This window comes from Lissotriton helveticus, chromosome 8 (genome assembly GCF_964261635.1).
Source record: "Lissotriton helveticus chromosome 8, aLisHel1.1, whole genome shotgun sequence".
Lineage (NCBI taxonomy): Eukaryota > Metazoa > Chordata > Amphibia > Caudata > Salamandridae > Lissotriton > Lissotriton helveticus.
Genome location: NC_136069.1, coordinates 330,704,527 through 330,722,103, shown reverse-complemented (window position 1 = coordinate 330,722,103; position 17,577 = coordinate 330,704,527). Strand labels below are relative to the sequence as shown.

Below are 17,577 nucleotides of genomic sequence, written 5' to 3'. Positions count from 1 at the left end.
GTTGTCCGCCGGATCAACACCGTCTTGTTGTACAAGTATTTCTGAAATGCTTTCAGGGCTAGGAATATCTCTAGCAACTCTAGTTGGTTGATATGCAGCTTTTTCTGTTTGTTTGTCCAGAGCCCTTGTACTGTGCATTGAAGGAGATGGGCTCCCCAGCCTGTCAGTGATGCGACCGCTGTTAGTACTAGTTGTGGAACCGGCTCTTGGAACAGTCGCCCCTAGGAAAGGTTTTGTGGGTTCCATCACTGCAGAGAGTTGGGAGCGCGACTGTCTACCAACACTAGGTCTTTTAGTTGTCCACGAGCCTGGTTCCATTGCCGTGCTAGGCATTCCTGTAATGGGCGCATTTGGAGTCTGGCATGGGGGACAATGAATATGCAGGAGGTCATCATGCCTATGAGCTGCATGAAGACTTGAGCTGGCAGGGAGTGTTGTGGCAGGAATTTGCGAAAGAGTATCTGCATGTTGGCTATCCTTGCTGAGTTTGGATATGCCTTTGCCACTGAGGTATTTATAGTGGCTCCCAGGTATTGCTGTACGTGGGAAGGTTGCAGATGCGATTTTATGCAGTTGATTGAAAAGCCTAGGCTATGTAGCAACTGGACTGTTTGGGACGTGTGTGCTGCACACTCTTGGTACGATTTTGCTTGTATTAGTCAATCATCCAGGTAAGGGTACACATGGACGTGTTGCCTCCTGAGATGTGCCGCCACTGTCGCTAAGCATTTTGTAAACACTCTTGGAGCCGTGGTAACCCCGAAGGTCAAAACCTTGAATTGGTAGTGTTGACCTATTGTGAACCTGAGGTACTTTCTGTGGGCTGGATGGATGGGTATGTGAAAGTACGCATCTTTGAGGTCCAGTTTTGCTAGGAAGTCTCCTTACTGTAGCAACGGGAGCACTTGTTGTAGTGTGATCATATGGAAGTGCTCCGATAGTATATATTGATTTAGGGGTCTGAGGTCCAATATTGGTCTGAGGGAACCGTCCTTCTTTGGAATAAGGAAGTATAGGGAGTATACTCCTGTCCCTTGTTGGTGGAAAGGAACTTGCTCTATGGCCCCCTTTTCCAACATGCATTTCACCTCTTGTTGTAGCAGGGTGATGTGTTCTGTGGACATAAGACGATGTCTGGGTGGTATGTTTGGTGGCGTAGAAGTCAGTTCTAGGCAATAACCAGACTGGATAATTTCTCTCACCCACCTGTCCGTGGTAATTGCGTGCCAAACAGGTAGGAACTGCTGTAGTCTGCCTCCGACTGGTGTTAAGTGGTCTGGAGGCAGCGTAATGAAGTCACTGTTTTGTGGCAGTGGATGCCCAGGTGTTATTGCCTCCACGCCCTCTTCCCTTATTACGGTTACCTCTGTAACCTCCCCTGGTTGTGTTCGTGTTGAAGGAACCTTGTGTGCTACTTTTGTATGGGGCAGATGTTTTCGAAGCATTCCCTCGTGTATTTGCTCTGTATGAGGAGCGTCGAAAGCAGCCCCTATGTTGCAGAAATTGCAATGCACCCATAGATTTTGCGGTTTCTGTGTCTTTTTTTATTTTGTCCAAAATGGTGTCGACAGCAGGGCCAAATAGAAAATCTTGATTGACAGGTTGGTAAAGAATGGTGGACTGCACCTCATTCTTAAAACCGGAAATACGCAGCCATGCATGTCTGCGTAGCAGGACACTAGTATTAATTGACCTAGCTGCGGTGTCTGCAGCGTCAAGCGCACATTTGATGGAGGCGTTTGATATGAATTTTCCCTCTTGGATGAGATCATTGGCTTGTGCTTTAAAAGGCTCGGGTAGGTGGTGCATAAGGCTTTCGAGCTGATCATAGTGCGCCCTGTCGTAACGAGCCAGTAGGGCTTGGGTATTAGAAACCCTCCATGAGTTGGAGGCCTGTGCAGCTACCCTTTTGCCTGATGTCTCTAGAATTTTTGACTCTTTGTCAGGGGGAGGTGCTTCCCCTGTTGTCTGAGAGTTGGCTCTTTTTCGTGCGTTAGCAACCACCAGTGAGTCTAGTGGCAACTGGCCCTTGATGCAAGTAGGGTCTGTAGGAGCTGGCCTATACTTTTTTTCTATTCTGGGATTGATTACCCGTGCCCTGGTTGTATCCTTAAATATGTCAGGTGCGTGTTTTAGAACTCCCTTTAACATGGGAAGCGTTTTGACACTTTTTTCTGCAGTAGTGAATGTGTCAAACAGGAAGTCTTCTTCCACAGGGTCACTATGCATGTCCACATTGTGGAAATGTGCTGCCCTGTCTATGAGTTGGTTGAAGACTACTGTGTCATCAGTAGGTGACGGCTTAGTAGGGTACGTGGGTACATCAGGGATGGGATGGGTGTCATAAGGGTCTGTTGGCTCTTCCCAAGGTTCCTCTTGGTTAGGATCTTGTGAGAAATCGTATTGAGGCTGTGGCTCATACCCTGTGTCCCCCTCATCGTCCCCGTGGTGAGAAGGTGAGGAAGGAGCAAAAGGTGTGGTAGGCATGATAGGTTGAAAAGGGCTCAAGGGTCTTGAGGGAGAAGTCCCAAAGTCCTTTTTCTTCAGTGGAATAGGTGAATTAGGTTCCAAGTCCAAAGGCCTCTTTTTCCTATGCAGGATGGTAACTTTACCAGTCTCTGGATTAATGTATATTTTAGATTGGTCGTCTGATGGATCTGGGTGGAATAGTTCTTACTCTACAGTCCTGGGTTTAGTGTTAGACTTTTTCGGGTCAGGAACACTTGGTTTTTCGACGACATTCGGAGTTTTGTTGGACTTTTTCGGCTCGGGCCCTGATTTCGGGTCGACGAGTGGTTTCGGGTCGACACGTTTTATGTGCTCTGTAGGCTTCTTTGGATGAGTGTATTTCACAGAGTCGATGTTCTTTTTTGGATCGACTGGTGTCTTTGGAGCCGTTATCTTTGGGTCGACAGGTTTTTCTGGTTTCGGTACGGCACCGTCTGCCGGGTCGACGGTTTTCAGAACAGCAGGTTTGTTCAGGTCGGCGACCTTCTTCGGTTCGGCGCCCTTTGGCCAATTTTCTGGGGTCGACGTTTTTGGTATGAACGGCCTTTGAATTTGAATTTAAAAACATTTGTACAGCGCACTTTTACCCAGCGGTTTCATGGCGCTATTTGTGTTGCAGTGAGCGGCAGCAGTAGGAGGAGGTTAGACAGAGTAAGCTTGCGTAAAAAGGAAGGTTTTAAGATCCTTCCGGAACTGAGGGTAGGAGGGCGGAGGGAAACAGGAAGGGAGTTCCAGAATACAGGAGCCTGGACAGCGAACTTCGCTCCACCAGCTCTCTGTTTTTTAAATCTGGGAGTAGCTAGGAGGGCCCTATGAGAAGAGCGTAACTCTCTGCCTGGAAGATAGGGCGTGACAGCAGAGCATATGAATTTAGGGGCAGTGCCTGACCTGGCCTGAAAAGTGAGGCAGCCGAGTTTGAAGAGGGCACGCTCTCGCACCGGCAGCCAGTGTAATGCTTTGAGCAGTGGACTAGCCCGATGATACTTGGGAAGGCCATGAATCAGGCGAGCCTTTGTGGGGGTCGACAGTCTTCTTTGGCTCGACGCTCTTTGGCTGTGCGGCCTTTTTTTGGATCGACGCCCTTCGGGTCGGTGACCTTCTTTGGCTCTTGAACCTTCTTCGGGACGATGGCACTGGGCCCTGAGGTTTCGGTTTAGATTTCGGAGCAGAGCCGGAAGGCGGGTCTGGCGAAAGTTTTTTATGATCTTGGCTAAGGCCTTTTGGCGATGCCTCGACGGAGCCTTTGGTAACTGGTTAATTGGTGTCGGGGGTAGTGTACTCACGATTTGCCACGACGGGATTTCATCGGAGTCAGAGTAGTCCTCGACTGTGACGATTTCTAGGTCCGAGTCTAGGGCGTCCAGTAGATCCTGGTCATCATCGAAGATGTTGTCCGGTTCCGGTGCCTGTCGCTGCAATTCTTGCCTAGCAGCCTGTCGCTTTCGTATAGTTTTTTTGGATCGAAACTGGGCGCAGGCTGGGCAGGTTTCTTCCCTATGGTCTGGGGAAAGGCACTTGTTGCATACTGAGTGTATCAGTATGTGGGAACTTGGAGTGGCATTGTGGGCACCTTTTAAACGGGCTTCTTTCCATCGACGGTCGGCTCACGTGGTGTCGAAAAGGCCCAACGGCCCGCGTCGGCGACCAATTCGAGATGGAAGTTTGGATCGAGTAGAGAGGTATCGTACGAGAACAATACCGTCAAAGTCGAAGGCCTTTTGACCTTTAGAAAAGTTTGTTTTCGATTCAGAGTTGGAGTATAGGAGTTTGCATCCGAACCCAATGGCGGAAAAAAACAATCTGAGGATGGAGAAGATGCCCATGCGCACTGTAGTCCAGGGGAGGAGTCACCTATCTCGTGATACTTCGAAGACTCTTCCAAGACAACAAAGTGCAATCATCCGGACCCAACACTAGGCGGCGATCTATGCACAGATATGATTCAGCAGCCCACATTCCTCGAACAAAGAATCCCCTGTAGGAGAGGTAGAGTCTGTCTGAAAAGGCCTCCGAAAGAAGAATCCCCAGTGTCTTTCTAATCCTGGGCTATGTTTGCCCACATTTTTTAAATCGCACCACACGCAACTCAAGTATTGTGAGCAACCGTGAGAGTGAAAGTGAACGGACTGGTCTTTACCGTTTTATAACCTTTTTCCCCAGCTTCACGGTTGGTGAAGCTGGGGATATACACACACACTATATATATGTGTATATATATACACACACACACACACAGACACACACACAGACAGACACACACAGACAGACACACACAGACAGACACACACAGACAGACACACACAGACACACACACACAGACACACACAGACAGACACAGACAGACACAGACACACAGACAGACACACACAGACACACACAGACACACACAGACACACACAGACACACACAGACACACACAGACAGACACACAGACAGACACACAGACAGACACACACACACAGACAGACACACACACACACAGACAGACACACACACACAGACAGACACACACACACAGACAGACACACACACACAGACAGACACACACACACAGACAGACACACACACACAGACAGACACACACACACAGACAGACACACACACAGACAGACACACACACAGACAGACACACACACACAGACAGACACACACACACATTATTATTATTTTTTTTTGCAAAGTGTTCCGAGATCCCACATGCAGGAGGGACAATGCAACAAATCAGTGCTTTTGACTACTAGGGACGATCCCCTGGAAGAGAAGGAATAGTTTCTTACCTGTAATTCCAGTTCTCTCGTAGGTGAATTTACATTATAGTCTTAACCTCTGAAAAGTCCGCCCATGTGAGGGGACCGCAAAGTACTTTTTCACAATATATCTCCTTGAGAGTAGACGTTTGCCTTTCTTCAGGAAGGCCTGCAGTGTCACTTAGGAAAGAAAATATTATGCAGCCTTTAGGCCTAGGCTACAATAGCCAATTCTTCATCTTGAGCTTAAATACGAGGACAAGAGTGTTATCTATATGTATAATTTTTTTATGTTTCAGTACAACAGCATAAATATCTTCACAAACCCTTCTTAGGTAGAGCAAAGAGATTATGGAGAGCAGGGAAGTGTAGCCCCATAGGCTATCATTATATGGGTTAAAAATAGAGACTGCGCCTTTGAAGAAGCAAGGGACCACCAGTATTGCATCATGCTAAGCAGGTGGCAGTTGTTTCAGTCCTTTTTTGAGACGATGTGTGATGATAGATAGGTTCTCTGGTTACTTCTGTCTCACTTTAATGGAAATTCCCCTATGAGAGAACTGGAGTTACAGGTAAGAAACTATTCCTTCTCTCGTAGGGGATTTCTATTTATAGACATAAGCACTGAAAAGAGAAGCAAGCCCATCCCTACAGAGTGAACTAAGGCAGAAACTTAAGCAAATAGATTTGTGAGTGAGGCCTGTCCTAGCATCAGAATCCATGCAGTAATGCTTGGTAAATGTATGGACAGAGCTCCATGTGCTTTGCAAATATCTGGAATAGGGATGTTCCTAACAAAGCAGCTGTAGCAGCTTTATCTTTGGTTAAGTGTGCTTTTGGTTTAGCTGAGTGTCTTGTTAGCTTTCTGACTAATGCAGGAAACTATCCATCGGAAGATGGCTTGTTTGAAAGTGGCTAAACCAGTACAGATGGATCCATAGTTGATAAACAACTAGTTCGATCTGCAATGTCTCTTGTCTTATTGAGACAGAATTTCGAAACACTTTTATTTTTAATAAGTCCTCACACCCCAAAATATTAGCCTACTTCTGTGCTCCGGGTATTGAAAAAAACAGTTGTGATGAGTTACCTAGTCACAAGAATTCTTTATCAGCTGTATCAGTCTATCAGGTTAAACAACCCCATTTTGCTGCACTGGCAGCAAGGTGAACCCAACAGCATATGGCAGTGCGGCAAAGTGGTCTTCTTTATGCTGAATGACTGATACAGCGGAAAGAAAAGGATCTTTTAAAACATTCCTCATAATGCAGAGAATCCCTGGTAAACAGTTTACTTTAAAGGCCATCCTTACTTCAGAATCGCGAATCAATCAGGTTTTCGCTTCCCACCACATTTGCAAAAGCTACATCTCACACACATTTAATACCTACTGTATGACAAGTCCCAATCTGCATCCACTATTTGGTGGGTTGCTGCATCCCCAGCTACACAAACAAAAATTCAGTTGCCCGAGCATACAATTTCACTGTAATTACATACTCGTTACCTCTATAAACAAAAAAAATACTATGTTGAGAAAAATAGAATATACCAACAACTTACTCTGGTCTTACTCCAGTTTTATCACCTGCAAATGGGAGACAAATGAATGTTAGGGAGACAATCTACAAAAGTTGACTGTCACAACAAAACACAAAGCAACTAGTGACAACAGTTCCATTAAAAATAAAGTATAACACAAGTTAACATATCACAGAGATAGAAGAGGAAAACATGCCTAGAGTAGGTAGCATTTTCTTCCTTTAACATATTACAATTAAGTTAAAACCGCATTAAAAAAGAAAGATAGGTAGAAATGCCTTTTAAAATGAAGAAAGCCCAGACTGAGTAGAATATGGCCAAATAGCAGACGTTAGCGCCATTAAGCCATATTTTTATGTACTGCATTCATGTTTCCAAGTCAAAGGGACTCCCAGATACTTCCCATCACAACCCATTGACATTTGTAGAACACAGTACTACCGGAAAATGTCAGCCCTTAGACACGGAGCTCAATCTACCTGAATATTCTGTCATCATTGAAGAGATGAAAAGTTTATCATAAAAGGAGAAAGCTCCTTTAGCAAATGAAAATGAGGTGACAGGATAATGTTACTTACCCAGTAAGCATCTGTTCTTGGCATGTAGAGTTGTAGATTCACATGCTTTGCTTACTCCTGCCATCTAGTGTTAGGTCCGGATGTTTACAAGTTGTTTTTCTTCTTAGAAGCCTTTCCAGTCACAAGGTAGGAGACTCCTCATTACGGTGATAGTGCGCATGGACATCAACTCCATTGTTAGATTGTTTTCCAGCAGAGAGTGAGAATGGAGCTAGTAAAGGTAGAATAGAGATGTCCATGCGTATGTATGTAAGTAAGTAGAACTGCAACAGGTATAGGTACCCGGGGAGACGGCTGAGCGGGGTAACATTATCCGTTCGAGGTATGTGAGCTGTAGATCACATGCTTTGCATGGACTATACAGCAGTATTCTTCCACAGCCGTGGCTAACCTGTAGCTGTTGCAGTTGTCTGAAAAAGTCTTTCAAGTACTGCCTGCCCTACATTAGCTTGTCCCGCTAACATATCTACACATGAGTGCTTGGTGAATGTGTGCGGTGTAGACCATGTTGCAGCTTTACAGATGTCAGCTTTGGGGAATTTTCCTAAGCAAGCCATAGTAGCCCCTTGCTTGTGGGTGGAATGCGCTCTAGGGGGTATTGGTAAAGTCCTCTTTGCTTCTGCATAGCATAGTTGGATACATTTAACATTCCACCGATCAGTACCCGATTTAGAAATAGGATTGCCTTGGTGGGGTGGAGCAAAAGCCACAAAGAGTTGTTTAGCATGATTAAATGGTTTTGTTCTCTCTATGTAATACAGTAAGGCTCGTCTAAAATCTAAAGTGTGTAGAACCCGTTCTGCAACGGAATCTGGCTGAGGAAAGAACACGGGCAACTCAACAGATGGATTGATGTGAAACGCAGATACCACTCTGGGTAGGACCTTGGAGTTAGTGCGAAGAACTACTTTGTGGAGTTGGAAAAATGGTTCCTCTATGGTTAGTGCCTGAAGCTCACCCACTCTCCTCAGTGATGTAATAGCAATGAGGAAAGCAACTTTCCAAGTGAGAAATTGTAGTTCACATTTATGCAATGGCTCGAAAGATGGACCGATTAGTCTGGTAAAGACAATGTTAAGAATCCACACTGGAGCAGGTGTAAGTCTTGACAGAGTATTATTATTCTTTTTTTAACAGACTTTTATATAGAGCGAACTTGACCAGAGGGTACCCGGTATCAGATCGCTTTACACTAGCACCAGTTGCGTTACATAAGGGCACATTAGTTATTTTTAGGCAAGGGGAGATTAAGTGATTTGCCCAGAATCACAGGATGTTGCGTGTCCTTGCCGAGACTCGAACCTGGTTCCCCAGATTTGAAGTCGACTGCCCTAGACGTTAGGGCAACTCCTCTCCCCTTTTAAGTACTTCCATTAAAGCCTTGATAAAAAGGTACTCTGAAAAGGTACAGATGCTATCTATTTTGAAGGCATGCTGCTATTGCAGCGAGATGTAAGCGTTAGGATGTGCAAGCCAATGTAAGAGTAGTAAGTAACAAATGATATTTTGAATGGAAGCATCCAACAGGTAGATATGGTTGTTATTGAACAAGTTACTTACCTTAGGTAACAATATATCTGTAAGAAACAGATTAGTTACAGATTCCTTACCATATGAATTACCCCCAGGCGTCAGACTGGCTCCGGAGAATTTAATCGTCGAAAGGTGGCATCGGTCGGCTCTGCTTTGGTCGTTGGAGTCGTGGTCGCCGGATTGACGCTGCAGCATCTACTTAAGACGATGCCCTCGTGCACGGACGGCAGTTCTTATACACAACATACCACGCCAGAAGCGCATAGCAATGCAAGACACTGTCTACTGGTGCACAAAACTAGGGCCCTGAAAGGAAGTCCTTAACCCTAGAAGTCAGTTCACAGAACGGGGAGGATGGGTGGGGCGGTAAGGAATCTAGAACTAATCTATGCCTCTTACAGATATATCGCTACCGAAGGTAAGTGACTTGTTCATCTGAAAGAGACAATTAGTTATAGATTCCTTACCTTGTGAATAGATACCCCAGCAATACCAACCCCGGAGGTGGGTCTACGAACCAAGTTCACACCAGAAAGTCCTAGAGAACAGAAACGGCCAAAGAAGCTGTCCCTCCGGACTTGGCTGTCCAGGCAGTAGTACTTTGCAAATGTGTGCAAAGATGCCCACGTAGTTGCCTGACAGATGTAATAGAGAGGAACAACATGTCCCAAAGCAGTAGTAGCTGCCGTCGCCCTGGTGGATTGGGCGTGCAGCCCCACTCGAGGTTTCTTCTTTGCCAATCAATAACAAGCTTTGATGCACAAATCAACCCACGAGAGATGGTCCGTTTGTGCATGACCCAACTTTTTTGGCACCCAGGTAGCCGACTAAGAGCTTGTCATCCACCCAGAATTGTTTTGTGCGATCTGAATAAAACGAAAGCGCACATTTTGGATCCAGACAGTGGAGACTCTCTTCCTCTTTAGAAAGATGCAGAGGCGGGAAAAGGGTGGGCAAAGTGATAGTTTGACCAATGTGGAAAGAAGTAACCACCTTGGGAAGAAAGGAAGGTCTGGTTCTTAGGACGACCATGTCCAGATGAACAGCCAGAAAAGGATATTTTGAAGAAAGAGCTTGGAGCTCACGCACCCTGCCAGCAGAGCTAGTGGCAACCAGAAAGGCAGTCTTTAAAGTAAGATGTCTGAGAGGACAGTTATGGAGAGGTTCAAAAGGAGAGCACAAAAGGTAAGTAAGAACCAAGTTCAAATCTCACTGAGGCATTACGAAGGGAACAGGAGGAAAAAGAGGAGTAATGCCCTTAAGAAAGCGATTTACAACAGGGGACTTATAAATGGACTGAGAGCTAAGATCTTAAATGCTCAAATAGACTCCATAGTGGGAAACCCCCACATTATAGCATTAAAGAAACCTGGAAAACTAACCCATTTATGCTACACGGATACGCTGGCTATTATGAGTACGCAAAAAAAGAGCGAAGGTTCGGACGAACCAGTGGTGGACAGGCAATATTTATTTCTAACACACTACAAGCACAGCATGAACAAGTGATGGTAGACAGTACTAATATCTTGATAGTCAAATTAATCTATAAACAAGCATTTACAATGCAATAGGTCTCCCAGCTTTAAAGTTAAAGCTATTGGCATTGTATATTACAATGTGTTACATTAATTTTTTATCAAACTCTGAATTGTTGTATAAAGATGATTTGCAAATGACAAGGCCTTTTATTTATGTTTTGGTTTTTAAAACATAAATGAAAAGGCATTGTCATTTCCAATGCCAATAGCTTAAACTCGCGTTGAGACGATCCCGCCTGCCATTTTGCCAAAGGCCATGGGAATGATCCCCACTTACCAGTGAGCCTGAGAACAGCTCTGCACCGAGCAATAGAGTTTTGCTTGGGTGCATTTTCCTGCCCCACCGTCCCCGCTCCTGACAGCGAGCCGCGCTGGGGAATGTGAGCGGCTCTGGGGGCTCCCCTTTACCTCTCACAGGTAAAAAAAATAATGAGGCCTTAAAAGGACAGGCATGCTTGGATTTATGACCAATATCTATATTTAAAAAAACAAAGCGGTCACCTAACAAATATCAAAATTACTACTCATGGTGTTCCAGCCAACATCCACAACTACTACATGAGATTACCCATCAAACATAAAAATGTACCACTTGGATGTACTGATCCAACATCCACAGCTACCTTTTGACACCATCCCGCTAACATCCACAAATAATACATGGAAGATCCTGCCAACATTCACACTCATATGGTAGTACACAACCAGCATCCAGAAATACAGGCACTCTTCCCCATTGTCCTGGTATTCACAAAGTAACAAAGTCAATTTCCACAAATACGATGTGGCAGCACCAATCAATATACACAAAAAAACTCAAATGTAGCACCCGCCCAACATCCACAGCAACATGAAATCTCCCTGCTAACTTCAACAACTATCACATGGCATTGTTCCGCAAACACTCACATGAAAGCACTTGACAACATTCACAACAACATGGTAACATCAGACCAACAATCAGAACTGCATGGCATCTCCCCTTAAACAACCACAGCTACCACATGTAATCACCTGGCCAATATATCCACAACTACGGATGCACAGCAGCTGTCAATATCCACAGCAGTCACATGGTAGCAACAGACCAACATTCAAACTACATAGAATTACCACTCAAACAACCCCAACTAGCATACGTAACCACTAGGCCAATAGCCACAACTATGAATGCCACAGCAGTTGTCAATATCCACAGCAATCACATGGTAGCAACGGACCAACATTCACAACATGGCCTACCCTGCCAATATACATAACTATCACATAGCATCACCGCACTAAGTCACAGCTACTACATGGAAGTACCCGCAATGTACACAACTAGCACTTGGATTTATCAACAACTAACACTTGGGAGCACCCAGCTAACATCCAGAAGTACTACATAGGAGCACCCGGCCTGCATGCACATCTACAACCTGGCAGCACTTATCCAATTTGACCTAGATTCACAGAAGCTGCACAACGTCGCCGCAGGAACCTCCACAAATATCAAGCAACATCATCCGACCAAAACTCGAAATTTCACAGGGCAGCACCGGATCAATGTCACCTAGGGTTACAGATGTCAGGTCAAATGGACAGACGGTCTGCCTTTATCTGTGGCCTACTGATTAAAAGAAAACTGTTGCTAGAATTTCCACTGACAAAATTCTGATAACCTCAGAAGGAGACGTGCTCCAAAAAACATAACACACGGAGCGGATTTCAATTAAACAATATTCTGAATGTATTTCCACGTCTTTGGATTGCGAATCCTGTGCCAGTCAGTGGCATTTACAATAAAGGCAGATTTCCAATGCAATTCACCAGGAGAAGCTGCCACTGGCAGATCTAGCTGGCCCTGCCCGCTGCCATATGCCCCCCCACCCCCCTTCTGGAGGCACGGCAGGTGAATCCTGCCTTGCTGTGTCACGACGACATACTTCTCCACGCTGCTTGAGCCCTCCCCTGGGTCGGATCAGGCTATAGCGCGAAACAGAAACCTTGCATGGGGCGTGACTTACGTGGGGCGGGACTTCCGTCCTCGGAAGCCCGCGCACGCACCCATGGAGAGGAAGCAGTGCTGGTGACACGGGGCTCCCATGGCCGAGGGGGAGCCCCGCGGAGGCTGCAGAAGTGTAGAATTGGCGGTAAGTGGGGTTTGGGGGGGTGCGCTTGTATGTATGTATGCGACGGGTCTCTGTATGTGTGTGTGCGTGCGTGTGTGTAGGTGTGCTCGTGTGTGTCTCTGTGTGCGCATGCGTGCAGGGAGAGGTGTGCCTGTAAATGTTGGCGCTTCCCAGGAGACAGACACGGCGGAATGCAATAGGTCTCCTATTAGGAAAGTTTGAGCTATTGGTATTGTAAATGGCAAATTTTTTATTTAAGTTTTGTTTTTGAAAATAGCGAAATTAATAGCTTTGTCATTTACCATGCCAATAGTTCTCACTTTCGCAAATGTGACACCTATAGCATTTGTAATGCAATATGTGTTGTATATACGTGACTTACATGTATTGATATTACAAATAACTGGTTTTTATTTTTTTTTAATAATTAATACTTAAATAAAAGTTATTGTAATTTATAATGGCAATAGCTTATGTACATTTGTCAGACACTTTCCTGGCGCAATGGCTGAAGGGGGCTTACGCAAAAGAGCCCCATGGGTTGATGAGGCCGACCCACTGCCCATTTCTATTGATAACATGAGCAGCAATTAATAGCTTAGGCAGTCTGATGCAGAAGTAAACTAAACGGTAATGACCAATTTTTATTGCGACAAATAATGAATGCATTTAGACTTTACCAATTTTAGCTAAACGTACTGCTGATTATGGTGTCAGGGGGAAATGTCCCAAAAAACTAAATGGAACTATTGTCATATTTACAGCTTGGAGGGAGAAATCCGTGAAGAGTTTTGGTGCAAAAAAAAAAAATGCGTGTTTTAGAGCCATTTATCAACGTGACATTAGAACATGACGAATTTGGATTGCAGAGAACAGTTTACTAGAATGCCTTCGGTACGTTTGCAGAACAAAGCAGACACCAGTCGCTTCTGCAAGCCGTGCACAAGACACTACAGTCCCTCATGACATCAGCAACGGCCGAGGAGCTTCCGAGCAGCTACTCAATGGGAAATGAGTTCAGCCGGTCACCAATCACTCAAGTAACCAACGGACGAGCGCGAGATACTCTTCTTTCGCATACACATTACGGGTTAAGAGATTTATGCTGTATTGCACTCTGCAGTTTTCACAGCTTCCGGGCCACTGAACCGCAAAACAAACAGCCCCTTGAAGGAAGGACTTTGAAAATATAAACAAGCATCGGCAAAGCAAACAGACCTGGTGTTGGCTGCCAGTCTTTTGGCTTTGTCTAGGCTTGTTTTGACTTTTTTTTTTTTTTAAAACAATTGTTGGAGAACCTGGAGGGGCCCTTGTCATACACACACATACACACACACACACACACACACACGCGCACGCACACACACACACACACAAACACACACAAATACATATATAGGCTAAAAACATTTTTCGTCTAAAAAAGAATATTTCCATTGTACTCCCTGGCACTGAAGGAAACTACTTTGAATGTGTAAGTCCTCCTTGAAAAACGGCCTCACTCGAAGTGATGTTAGCCAAAGCCTTCTATTGTAGAAGAGGGTCAGATACAGGCATGCTCCAAGATCTGACAGGTGGCTTCTAGCAGGTGGTAGGGTCACTTGAAAAAGCATGGACCACACTTACAACAGTAAAAGCAACAAGCAGCCACACGAAGCCATACGGCAGCTCACCTCTCATGGGTGGACACTGGGGATTACTTTACCGTCATGGTAGCATTGTGGCTTGTATTACTCGCACACACAATGAATGCACAGGACACTGCCGTCTTTCTATTCAGCAGACATGATTGACATGTTTTAATAGCTTTTCCTGCAGTAGTCTTTCGAATACTAACTAACACTGTCAAGCCAGAGATCCCCCATGTACGGTTGTCGAGGCTAATAACCAGACTTGCCACACAAAACCGTCTCTCCAAATTTGGACTTATTACTGGCACAGACATAAAACCACCAGAAACATTTCAACCCTTGAAAAAGCTCTACAAAGCTTCCAGACCGCAGAGCGGAACACTTGTTGGCTGTTTTCTTGTTTACTTTATATATTTATGGCCTTTTTCAAAGCGCCAGAACTGTGATCCCTCCCCTCCACCTCCCACTCCACCCACCCGCAAAGTCAACACGCTACGCACTAAATAGCAGACTAATGCACTGCATTTCTTGCTACAAAAAAACATCGCTCTGAAGCTACTTTTCGGTTTTCTGTTCCATGCACGCCAAAATCCTAATTAAGAAATAAACACAGATAAGAACTTTTCAAAGCTTACAAAGTGGTAATTTAAAAACTGGGCTGCAATCTTTAATGTTTCATTTAACAAAATTGATATAATCTGCAGTTTATAAATTGCAAAAAAGTGCACCTTTTACTGAAAACGCTGAGCAGCTGACACGGCGGAGGACGCTACTGCGCGCGCACTCCCAAAAACGAAACCTATGGTGGGGGCGGGACTTCCGTTTTGTGAAGCCCGCGCCCACGGAGTGCCTGGAGCCGAGGAGCAGTGGTGACGCGATGGGAGAGCCCCGCGGTCGGAGGCTGCAACCGTCCGGAGTGCCGGTGAGCGGGGAAGGGGGGGATGCCTGTATGTGTGCGTGTGTGTGTGTCTGTGTGTGCAACGGCGGGGGGGAGGGGGGGGGGGATGTCTCTCCGTGCGTGTATGTGTGCGTGTTTGCGCATGCGTGCAGGGGGAGGTGTGCCTGGGTATGCTTGCGCTTCCCAGGAGACAGCCACGGCGAGCGCGTTCGCGCACGCGTGGCCTGCGCCGATCGCCTTTTGCGAAATGCGCGCGGCAGGTGCTGTCTCCTGGGAAGCAGAGTCAGTAACAAAAGATCTCCTGGCGGACACAGCGCTGACGCGCTGTTAAACGCCAGGAGACCTAAAAAACTAACCAAATCCCTAAAACATTATATCTGATTACAGTATATATTTTGCCTACAAATCGGAGCAGGGAGGAAACCTGTAGAACCCTGAACAATGCTCTTATTAATATAATGATAGAGGATCCCCTAGCAGATTTCCTTATTACCGTGGATTTTAATTTAAACCTTATGTCATCCCACACAAGAGACGACATAATACAATCCCCAAACCATCAATGGCTAATTCCTGAGCAAGATCTAGGGATAGATAATAATGCCAATGAGAATAGAAAGGGAAAGAAACTAGTAATGGACATTGAAGCAATGGGACTCCGAATACTTAACGGTAGAAAAAAAAAAACAGACGTTCCACCATTAAACAGTTACTTTGGGCATAATGGATTTTCAAGGATCGATTACACCATGACTTCGTTGCATATGTTCCACAATATTATCTCGTACCAACTAAAGAAAGTAATAGAAAGTGATCATGCTCAACAAATAATTATAATGAACATCGGACTAAATAGAAATAAGGAGTACCAATCGGCTCATGGGCATATTGGCACAACAAACTACAAAAAACTGTTTTGGAATGTGGAAAACAAAGAACTAATGAATGATGAAGTGGAAAGGATTTTGGAAGTATGCTTTAAGGACAATAGCAAAATCAGTAATAGAGCAATGGGAAAACTGAATGGGGAAGCTGACCACACCACAAACCAAAATAAATACCAAGAAGAACCAAAAATATAGAGAGCCATCCAGGGATAATGAAAACCACTTAAATCTGCCATATACAATAAGGACATTGAAGAAAGAACGAAACAGGATTGTCAGGCTACTAAAGAAACCAGGGATAAAAGCGGAAAATCTGGGAAAATTAAAGTCATTAAATCAAAATCTGAAGAAACTAATATGGGGTGAGAAAAATCTGGCAAAACAAGTAACTTGGGCAAAAGTATTCCACGCTAGCAAGCAAAAGAATACTAGAGACTTCTGGAAGATTATCAATAGCCTTGCTAGACCTAACAAGCAGGTAATCTCATCACCACTAACGGAGCAGGAATGGGAGATCTTTTTGAGGAGACATTTAAATCAGGACTCTTCACAGTCAAGACCACTCGAAAAGGGACATGGGTGCAAAAAAGACAAATCTCCTTTTAAGGATAAGAACTTCGATAAGCCAATAGTTATAGAAATAGAAGAGATAATAAAACTTATAAAAAAACAGAAAAACAGCGCTCCCGGACCAAATGAGATACAGTTTGCTCTCTTTAAAGAAAACCCATAACTATGGCCGACCATATTAGAGAAATTATACACAGAAGTCATTAGAACTGGAACTATCCCTAAGTCATGGTGAGGATCTTTAATAACTCCAATTTTTAAAAAAGGGCTCTTGCACAAAACTACAGACTGATTACTCTTCAAGACACGGAAGCGAAGCTATTTGCAAGAATTTTGTTAACAAAACTATCTGATTGGGTGAGAGAAACAAAGAAATTGCCCTTAAACCAAACAGGCTTTATTCAAGGCCGAGGAACATCAACTAACATAATGGTTCTTGCACTACTAATGGATAAATCAGACTCAAACAACCCCTGTACCTATGTTTTATAGATCTTAAATCAGCATTTGACTGTGTTAAAAGAGATCTTCTGTGGAATAAACTGGAAAAAATGAATATCCCACTCCCCCTCCTCAAGCTGATTCGCCTTTTATATACAGAGACATGGGTAAGTGTGGGGATGGACGAACGCTATCAAAGGAGATTCCAGCAAAGGAAGGCCTGAAACAAGGCTGTGTTTTAGCCCCCCTACTTTTTCATTTGTTTCTTGCGGACCTAACGGGAATACTGGACGACGAGAACGCGCATCTTCCGAAACTAGCTGATAAACGCCTCACGACTTTGATGTATGCGGATGACGTCCTAATATTGAGCCATACCAAAGTGGGACTACAGCGTCTAATCAAGCGGACTCAAACATACTCGAAAGAGAACGGGATGGTCATAAACGAGACTAAAACAAAGATTATGGTAGTGACCAAAAACAACAAGAGAAGATATAAAAGTAAATAGATTATGGATACAAAGGAGCTGGAGCAAGTAGAGGTATATAAATACCTGGGTGTGCTATTTGATGCGAAGGGTAGCT

The 17,577-nt window shown here is 44.7% G+C and overlaps 1 protein-coding gene across 2 annotated transcripts in view; it reads right to left on the bottom strand.

Moving 5' to 3' along the window:
* NUP58 (nucleoporin 58) overlaps positions 1-17,577 on the bottom strand; it is a 429,593-nt gene that overhangs the window by 267,369 nt on the left and 144,647 nt on the right. For both annotated transcript variants that reach the window (XM_078657110.1, XM_078657109.1), the window contains exon 7: positions 6,819-6,843. In XM_078657110.1, coding sequence (XP_078513236.1) covers positions 6,819-6,843 — 25 coding nt within the window. The remainder of the gene's footprint in view (positions 1-6,818; positions 6,844-17,577) is intronic.